This window comes from Rhinopithecus roxellana, chromosome 11, assembly GCF_007565055.1.
Source record: "Rhinopithecus roxellana isolate Shanxi Qingling chromosome 11, ASM756505v1, whole genome shotgun sequence".
In the NCBI taxonomy this organism is placed as follows: Eukaryota; Metazoa; Chordata; class Mammalia; order Primates; family Cercopithecidae; genus Rhinopithecus; species Rhinopithecus roxellana.
The window spans coordinates 4,754,163-4,764,309 of record NC_044559.1 but is presented as its reverse complement, the minus strand read 5'-3'; the positions used below and the strand labels follow the sequence as shown (position 1 = coordinate 4,764,309).

The 10,147-nt window shown below is 51.1% G+C and overlaps 1 protein-coding gene across 1 annotated transcript; it reads right to left on the bottom strand.

The window, feature by feature from the left end:
* Window positions 1-2,349: 2,349 nt before the first annotated feature.
* On the bottom strand, window positions 2,350-6,532 carry LOC115900339 (protein FAM25A). The gene is made up of 3 exons (XM_030940249.1): window positions 6,396-6,532; window positions 4,402-4,464; window positions 2,350-2,540 (listed from the first exon to the last, which is right to left on the bottom strand). The coding sequence occupies exons 1-3, from the start codon at window positions 6,466-6,468 to the stop codon at window positions 2,407-2,409; spliced, it is 270 nt and encodes an 89-aa protein (XP_030796109.1). The 5' UTR covers window positions 6,469-6,532; the 3' UTR covers window positions 2,350-2,406.
* Window positions 6,533-10,147: the final 3,615 nt, after the last annotated feature.

Sequence of the window (10,147 nt, the reverse complement as noted above, 5' to 3'; positions counted from 1 at the left end):
TACGTACCTAAATCCTCAGCCCACCTGTACCCAGGTGATTAAAAAGCTTTATTGCTCACACAAAGCCTGTTTGGTGGTCTCTTCACACAGACGCGCATGACACCGGCTGGCTGGGAAGCCAGCCTATTTCACAGCACTTCCCGGGATCCATCCGCTTGTCCTGGAGCCCTGGCAACGAAGGCTGCCGCCATCCCCCGCCCCGGAGCCACCCCACACCCCTGTATATGCAATATTTGTTTTCCAGTCCCTTTTGGTGTCCATCTAGGTACAGGTCTCATTTTTTGAGCTAAAGTATTTAGAATACACTGGAAGTAACAGATGTCACCTCCATATTGCACGCCAAACCTAATAAGCAGAGCAAAACTTTTCATCCAAGTGATTTGGTTAGCATTTTAGGATGTTTCTAATCTCTCAGTAATACAAATATGTCACAATAGATCTGTGTGTTTATCCTTCGGGCACCTGTGTGTACCTGTGCACACCTGGAGAATAAAGTCCTGTGAGAGGAACTGCCATCCAAAGAGGGTGTTTCAGTCTATAATAGTGCCACCAACAATGTGCTCTTGTTTCTGAGTTTGCGTTTGGATCAGGAGAATTTGAAAGTCATCAAGAACCAAACCAGGCTATAAGGTTCAGCTGTAGCTGGAAAGTGGCAAATGTTCCAAAGCTAAGACATTGGCTATTCCTGGGCTGTTCACAAACTGTGAGGCCAATTCTAGATGAGATCCAGAAATACGGTGAGCAACTCACTTATTTTTTAAGCAAAACACCTTTTCTTCTAATTTATGCTAAGAACAAATAGCTTCCAGCAGAGAAATAGGGGATGCAATATTTTTATAAATTAATTCTCTTTTTTTATTAAAAAAAATTTAAGTTAAATGCTACTTAAAGATATGTTTAACCTCTGTGATACTGAATTGCTCATGAGAAGAAAGAGAGAGGGCCAGGCATCTTGCCCACTACTACCCACTATCAACATGTAGGCCTGACATCAGTCGCTAAATATTCTGGGCCGGGCGTGGTGGCTCACGCCTGTAATCCCAGCACTTTGGGAGGCCAAGGCAGGCAGATGATAAGGTCAGGAGATCGGGACCATCCTGGCTAACATGGTGAAACCCCGTCTCTACTAAAAATACAAAAAATTAGCTGGGACTGGTGGCGGGCGCCTGTAGTCCCAGCTACTCGGGAGGCTGAGGCAGGAGAATTGTTTGAATCCAGGAGGCAGAGGTTGCAGTGAGCCAAGACCATGCCACTGCACTCCTGCCTAGGCAACAGAGTGAAACTCCATCTTAAAAAAAAAAAAATCAACAGTGGCTTCTAGGATGACTAAGCAGTGACTCAGTCTCTCCTTGACCAGATTCTGTAACTGTCCAGCAGAAATGCTTATCTGAGCTCTGCGAGAACAAGAAGCAGCTCAGTGGGGGCCTTCCTTGCTAAATTCTTTATCAAGCTGGTCTGTTATCTGCCCTGAGTCCTGCATGAACATCTCAAGAAAAATCCCCCAAAACATGTGAGACAAATGAGGGTCCTCCCTTAGCGTGTTCTTGAAGCACTGAGGTGCCTGAAAGTTTGTATAGTTTCTGGGGAAACAGTTTTGTAGGAAACGTAGCACAGACACTATTCATCCAGAAGAGCCCCTTCCTGACATGAAAGGTCTTAGCGTGAGAGAGAAGCATCTGATTCATCATGGGGACCTATCCAGCCAGCAGCAGGGGCCCCAGTGCCAGTGTCCGCCTCAGCAGAGGAGACACGGGGGACATGCAGTGTTTCTATTGAAAAATATTTCACCTAGGGGGACTATAGTTAGCAGGAATGTATTGTATGTTTCAATGTAGCTAGAAGGCTAGGCACGGTATTCCATGCCTATAACCCCAGCATTTTAGGAGGTCCAGGCAGGCAGATCACTTGAGGTCAGGAGTTCAAGACCAGCCTGGCTAACATGGTGAAATCCCATCTCTACTAAAAATACAGGAAAAAAAAAAAATTAGCCGGGCATGGTGGCCTGCGCTTGTAGTCCAAGCCACTCGGGAGACTGAGGCAGGAGAAGAATTGCTTGAACCTGGGAGGCAGAGGTTGCAGTGAGCCAAGATCACACAAGACTCTGTCTCAAAACAAAAAACAAACAAAAAAAAGTAGCTAACAGAGGGGACTTGAAATGTACCCAACACATAGTAATACCAAATATTCAAGGTGATGGACACCCCAAACACTGATTGATCACCACACATTCTGTGCATGTAGTAAACACTCAAATGTACTCTATAAATACGTAAAATATTTTATATCAACAAGAAAATACTTTGCCTAGTGTTTCCATCCAAATGGGAATAAATCCAGGGCTTGATGTACTCATTTCACGGCTTTTTATTGAGACTCGGAAAGGGTGGGCCGTGGTAGCAGGTGCACTCACTGTCCAAGTTTGCCCAGACTCTCTGCTGCATGGGTGATGGCATTTGTGACTGTGTTGGTCACTGTCTCAGTAACTTCCTTCATCTTTTTGTCCGCTGACTCTTGGGCTTTCTTTACGGCTTCGGCAATGGCTGTTGGAAAGAAAGAGGAAGAATGTCCTAGTGATCCACCTGCTGAACTTGCGTCCCCTTGATTGGCCTGTGGGATGTGGCCATCTTAATGGATTAGTCCCTGGAGTGGCCCAATGGGACCAAGGGCAGCAGGACTCCTGGCAGAATGAATTTGAATTTGGTTTTAATTTCCCCAACAACTTGTATTTCTTCAACTGTGAGTGAGACTGAGCATCTCATGGGTACATTGCCTGCTTGTCCTTTTTTCTGGAAAATGCCTGCTCATGTCTTTTGGCCATTTTTATATTGGGTTGTTATATTGGATTATCATTTTTATTACACATATTTTTAATGAGTTTTTCTTTTGCCTTAGTTTATAATTTTTTTTTTTTTTTTTTTTTTTTGGCTATAGAAAATTTCGAAGTTTTGGATTGCCAAATTTACTTAATATTTCCTTTATGGCCGCTGGTTTTTTTTTGTCATGGTTCTAAAGATTCTCCCCTCTCCAAGATTAGGCCAAACTCTCTTATGTTATTACAATGTCTAAATGTTTATGATGTCTTCCCCCTCAAAACGCATGTTGAAATCCTCAGCCTTAATGTAATGATATTAAGAGGTGCAGCCTTCGGGAGGTTGAAATTAGCACCCACATAAAAGAGACCACAGAGAGCTAGCTCCTTCCACCATGTGAGGACACAGCAAGGCCCATCCACGAACCAGGAAGATGCCCTCACCAGATGCCAAATCTGCCAGTGCCTTGACCTTGGACTTCCCATCCTCCAGGAGTGTGAGAAATAAATTTCTATTGTTTCTAAGTCATTTCTAAGTCACCCAGTTTATGGTTTGTTTTTGTTTTTGAGACAGTCTTGCTCTGTCACCCAGGCTGGAGCACAGTGGTATAATCTCAGCTCACTGCAACCTCTGCCTCCCCAGTTCAAGGGCGTCTCCTGCCTCAGACTCCTGAGTAGCTGGGATTACAGGCATGTGCCACCATGCCCAGCTAATTTTTGTATTTTTAGTAGTGATGGGGTTTCACCATATTGGTCAGGCTGGTCTCGAACTCCTGACCCCAGGTGGCCCACCTGCCTTGGCCTCCCGAAGGGCTAGGATTACAGGTGTGAGCCACTGCACCTGTCCTTTGGTATTTTATAATAGCAGCCTGAGCTAAGATGGTTATCTCCTAGTAAGTTAATAAATTCTTGTATGTAAATTTAAGTCCTTCATGTACCCGGAATCTATTTTGTTGAAACGGAATGAGATATACACATGCTTTGTGCATAATGTTACTCACAGCTCACACACATCAATTTAACATTTAACATATAATTTTACAAGTTTTTTTTTTTTTTTTTTTTTTGAAACGGAGTCTCACTGTCACCCAGGCTGGAGTGCAGTGGCGCCATCTCGGCTCACTGCAAGCTCCGCCTTTCGGGTTCATGCCATTCTCCTACCTCAGCCTCCCAAGTAGCTGGGACTACAGGCGCCCGCCACTGCGCCCAGCTAATTTTTTGTATTTTTAGTAGAGACAGGATTTCACCACGGACCTTGTGATCCGCCCGCCTCGCCCTCCCAAAGTGCTGGGATTACAGGCGTGAGCCGCTGCACCTGGCCGTGTTAAATGTTTTGTCCCAGTGTGCTGTCACATAGTCTTTTGTGACTTTGTCTTCTTATCATTCCACAGAGAGAACCATCTAGACAGTGCCCTAACGCAGTACGCTCTGTGGCCTCCGATGAGCATAGATAACTGCCCCAGCCGAGAGGCTCTGAAAGGCTGCACCATCAGGGGCAGTGTTTGACCTGGTTAGTCAAAGAACAGGTTGGCCCAGCACCTGGCTTCCCTTCCTCCCTCCCTGCTTCCCTGCCCGACCTCAGCCGACTGTACCTTTCTCTCCAGTCTCCTTGGCGTGTCCCACGACCTCCTTCACCACTTCCTCCACGGCATGAACTGAACAGAGGAGACAAGTCCAGGGTGAGGGCTCAGAGCAGGCCCACTGCCCTCCCAGTCCAGGGAGAGGTCTCAAAGAAGGCCCACTGCTCCCCAAGTCCAGGGTGAGGGCTCAGAGCAGGCCCACTTATCCTCACAATAGACCTATACGTCCCTGGACATCCAAGGTGGGGCTCTGGGATGCCACCCCCAGCCAGGACAGACTGGCTCATGAGAAGGAACTTCCCCCACAGCTGGCTTCGTTCAGAGATGCCAGGGCCCTGGCTGCCTGAAGATGAGCTCAGTGAGTCCCATGAAGGCACAGGTTCCCCAAGCCCCTTGGCCCTGCCCGGCCTGGAATGGCAATGAGCAGGCCATCTTGCCAGCTGAGACATGAAGCCCAGGCTGGGCCTGTGTGCCAGGTCACACCCCTTTCAGGATGTGCTGGTGCCTGCCTCAGATCGGTTTCCAACGCCTCATCCAGTAAAACCACATCTCTCAAAGCAATTCCTCCAACAAGAGGGAATTCTCTGCCTACGTCAGAGTTTTTTAAAGTGTGGGTGGTAGCGTGCTAGAACTGAAAAATTTCGTAGTCAGAAGAAATGGTTCTTACTCTAACTCTACCTTCCACCTCTGGGTTCCCTCATCTTTAGAATGGGAATTTGTTGGGATGATGAGACCAACACCAGGTCGTGGGGGCGACAAAGTCCCACAGAGACAAAGGAATGAGAAAAAGACAGTTTGAGAGAGAAATTGGACGAGGGGGCCATCGCACGTGTGGAGGCTGCAAAGGCCCCGAGCTCTGGGAGCCCACGCTATTTATTGGTGATCTAGCAAGGAAACAGGTGGTGAGGATGTGGGGGTTGAAAGGAAAAGGTGTATCAAGTGAATGAGAAACGTATGGCTACTTGAGATAATGGGCGTGCTGGAAGCCAGGAGCCAACAAGTCTAGCAGACATGCAAGCCCTGCCTCAGCTTCTCTCCCAACACTCAGCTTTTCTCCCGACAGGAATCATAGAAAACTCAGAGGCTAGTGAAAGGTTAAAGCAGGTGGTCCACACCAGCTGCAGAGTCAAAAACAAAATATGCATCTACTGCCATTTAGAAAGAGGACACAAACTCAGGTAAGACTGTTTTTCACATGATGACCCACGGGTGGGGTCTGGCTGGATCTCCCCACACACAGCTGCTGACTTCTGCCTACAAAATACACTTCCGGACCGGGCGCAGTGGCTCACGCCTGTAATCCCAGCACTTTGGGAGGCGAAGAGGAACGGATCACTTGAGGTCAGGTGTTTGAGACTAGTCTGGCCAACAGGGAGAAACCCCGTCTCTGCTAAAAATACAAAAATTAGCCGGGCATGGTGGTGGGTGCCTGTAATCCCAGCTACTCCGGAGGCTGAGGCAGGAGAATCACTGGAACCCAGGAGGCAGAGTTTACAGTGAACTGAGATCGCACCACTACACTCCAGCCTGGCAGTCAGAGCAAGACTACATCTCAAATACAAATAAAAATAAGAGTAAACATGCTGTAGAGGACTTGGATGACATTGAAAATGTCCTTTTTGACTTTGAACAGATCAGACTTGGAGACTTGTTAAGAAATCTCTGAAGCTTTACAGTTATGGTAAAAATAAAAATTCATCTTCCTTTTCCTGCATAGGTTATTCAGAATAGGCTGTTTTGACAAGAAAGGTTCCCCAGATTTCCAGAGGAAAGGGTCCAAGCTGCCAGTGTTCACCCAGCACCCGGACTCATGCCCTGCCCCCAGGAGACCTCCCCAGATCTGCACCCCTTAACTCCGTGCTATCCTGGTTAGGCTGCAGACCAGGGTTCCTGAGGGACCAAGGCCTCCCCTGAGGTCCTCACCTGCCTACTAAGATCCGCCTCCAACAGACCCAGTCTGCCCCAGATCCCCCCAGCCCAGGTAGAAAGGAGCCCCAGGTCCTCACCGGCTCCCTCAGTGGCCTTCTCGGTGCGGTGGGCCAGGCCCTCAGCAGCCAGCTTCCCCAGGCCTCCCAGCATCGCGTGGCAGCAGACGGTGGCCAACTAGGATGCTGAGGACTGGCCCAATGTGTTTTTATAGCTGCCTCTGGTGCCTGTCTATGCTCTGGCCCCAGCCCAGTAGGAGGTTGGACAGGTGAGTCAGAGAGGGCGGCAGCAGGAAGGGGCTGGGTGGAACCACCCTGGCACTGGGGTGGCAGCATCCCCTGACATCATGAGACTTCTGTAACCCTGTCCTAGGGACCCCATGAAGGATAGGGGCAGGGAGCAGGGCTGAGGCTGGACAGGAGAGATCTGGACATGCCTCTTCCTTGAGGCAGGGGGCGTGAGTGCCAGCCCCCCGAGACCAAAGCTTCCCAAGCCTGTGGGCACTGATATGTACCTGGAGACAAGGCCTAGGATTCCAAGCTTGCTGCTCAATGTCTCCAGTATGGCCCAGTGGGGGGTTTGGGGGTTCTATGGGCCTGGAAACCTGGGCAGTCCTTTGGGTCACAAACACAAGTAGAGTGAGGGTGACTGCCTTCCCCATTCCTGGAGACCCTGGCTCTGCAGAGCAGTTTGCAGCCTCCATGGGATAGGTGGGGCGTTCAGGGTGGTGCCTTGCCCAAGGCAGAGGGGGGCACAGCACTGAGCAGAAGCGTAGTCACCTGGCACCACTCAGCTGATGCTCACTCACCCAAGAGGCTCTATGACGTCAGCGGTGCCTTCTATCCCCTGGCTGTCCTGGAGGAGTAGGCAGAGGCCTCCACCACCACTCAGGGAGATGCTTCTGGCCCTAGCTAGAATCTCCTAGAAAGCAGCTTCCCTGGCTCCTGGCACATCGCATGAGGAATGGCAGGGCTGCTCCCTTGTTACCCATGATGGACAGACATGCCTCAAGCCATCTGCCACATGCTGCTTCCCTTAGTCACCAGCCCAACCTGAGCCTCTGTTTCCTCATCTGTAAAATGGGGATAGCGTGCCTTCCTGGCTGTGTCACTAATCATCCCTGAGACAAAGCATGCAAGCGCCTGGTAAACACCTGTTTCCTCCACTCATCACTGAGGAGCTGGGAGGTGCCCTTGGGCAGTGAGCTCTGACCTACCGGTGAGGTGGGCCAAGGAGTGACTAGGACATGAGGCTGCCTGGAGCCAGAGGGCTGGGGGATGTGACTTCCGCTGGCCAGGAGCCAAGGAGAGGTCTTCCCATGCTCCTACTTCTGGGGTGCAGGCCTGGGGCAGGGGTCTGAGGCTCTCTCCCCAGTGCAGGCTCCTGGAGCTGCTCTCCTGGGTGTGTTGGGGCCTGATTAGTTTACTGGACTGTGGGCCCTCCCAGTCTGGGACCCAGGAGCTGAGACCCTCTTGCATTCCTGCATGGTGTTTGGGGGCTCCAGGGCTACGGCCAGTCCCCCTAGGGTGGGCAGTGGGTATCGTGGGCAGCAGGACCTCTGGGTCTCAAGGCCATAGCCCCACACATGCCATTGCTGTCTCCTTTGGGCAGGGGTGAATCGGGGCTTAAACAATTTAGAGGGGCCCTCTTTATGAAAGGGAATTCAATCATATGATTCTTGCACATTTTTCATTTATATACGTATGAACTTCTGGACCCAGACAGGGCTGTGAAAGTGGGGGGCCTGGAGCTCAGGCGGGTCCAGATGACCCTGTCCTCCTTTGTAACAGCCAGAGTCCAGGATGTTTTGCCCAGGGCCATTGGGCTGGCACTGCAGAGGGTTGGGGGGTGGGGAGACCCTGGGGACACGGCTGGTAGGAATTGTGCTAGGAAACCTCAGGGATGCTCCCTGGACCTGTCAAAGCCCCTTTCCTGCTCCTTCTGAGGCTGTGTGTCCCCCACCCCCACAGGGGTCCTTTCTATGCCTGTTCCCCTCACAAGTGTCATCTGCCTGCTCTAGAATGGCTTCCACACCCCACAGACCCCCTCCTCATGAGCTCCCACCCTAGGGTACTCTGCACCAGTCCCCTCTCTCAGGAGCTCACCAGCCCCAGACAGCCTGTTGTCAGAGCTCAGCTACACAGCAGGACCCTGGCCCACTGCCCAGCCCAGAGCCAGGCCTACCACAGCCTCTGGGGACAACTGCCCTTCCCCCCACCCCCTCCACATGGTCCCTGCCAGTGAGACCCTGCCCTGCTAATTTAATGCACTGCCTTGGTGTGAGCACTGCGATTCTAATGACAACACACCATGGCCCTAGACCTCCTGGGCAAGGCTGGGTCCAGACACAGATCCCAAATGCCTTTGGGGGAGAAGACAAGAGGCCTGGGGAGGCCCAGGACCAGACATGGGCCCCAGGCCCTGGTGCCCTCCCACTTGGCCTTCCAGCTGCTGCTGCTGTGACCAGATCCCTGTCCACCCAGCCCAGCCCATGGGCCCCAGCAGGCCCTCTGTGTCCCACCTCTGGGGTAGACCCCTAAGAGCGGGACCCCTTTCTAGCCAAAGAACCTAAGATAGCCCCAAATCCTCCTAACCATGATGGATCCTGGTCTGAGGGGCTGGGCTCAGGTGACTCCTGCAGGGAACTTCACCTGTCTGGATGAGGTCAAGGGTGAATTACGTGGGACCTGCCCCCCTACCCCATCATGAAAGAGGTCCAGTCCACAGTGGCCCAAGGGGGCTGCCCTTGGACCCAGGGATCCAAGTCAGCACATCCTGAGTCAGAAAGTCAAGTCCAGCCTCCCCTCAGTCAGGGAGAATCTGGCTTTGACAGGAGCAGATAAATTCTCAAGGTGGGATTTGGTTAACAAACTAGCTTGGCAAGGGACTAGCTGGCTGAATCACTGAGTCAAGGAGAGCCAGTGTTTCAAATAGCAATTTGCCAACTTAGCAATGACCAATTCTGAAAAACAATTTGTTTATTTGAAGTACTTAAATACTTAGGCTGTCTCATGTCTGAAGCCTGATGATGCCTTGTGTGATTTAAAGGACAGACGTCACACAGTCCATCCTGCTGGTGTCTTCTCCCACTTTTGTTCTGTGGATTTGAGCTCACAGCTTGTGCTGTGCCCACCGCCTGCCCCCCCTAACGAGACTCCTGGAGACTTGGCTGGCCAGTCACCAGAGGAAGAGGGGCCCGGCAGCACGCCAGCATCCACCCACCTGTGGGTATCAGTCAGGCTCCTGGGGGAAGCCAGAGGACGTATTCGAATGGGTACTTGAGGAAAGGGGTTGTTCACAGAAGTGTGGACAGAGTTAAGGGAACCAGTGAGAGATGAGGAATGCCCTGGAGCAGCAAGAGGGGGAGCTGTTCTCTCTCTGGGTCTAGAGGGACAGGAAAGGTGTCCACAGACCCCAAAGACAGCTGTGGGTGTAGAGGAGGATCATCAGGAGCTGCAGTCATCAGTAGAAAGATGTGGCCACTGCCAAACCAGCAAGGAAGAATCTGAGCAAATAACCACCTCTCCTCTCTCTTCCACCTCCTGTGACATCCCCCACTGTCTGAATTCCACTAGGGCCAGAGAGCGAGGCATGCTGGTGATGCAGTCCAAGAGGGAGCGGGCAGAGAGGAGCCAGTGGGTATGGAGGCGAAACAGAGAAACAGAGAATTCCAGCTCACTCTGCGGGATGTTGGGTCTGAAAGAAACATGGCAGCAGCTTTATTATTATTATTATTATTACTATTATTTTGAGATGGAGTTTCACTCTTGTTGCCCAGGGTGAAGTGCAGTAGTGTGATCTCGGCTCACTGCAACTTCTGCCTCCCAGGTTC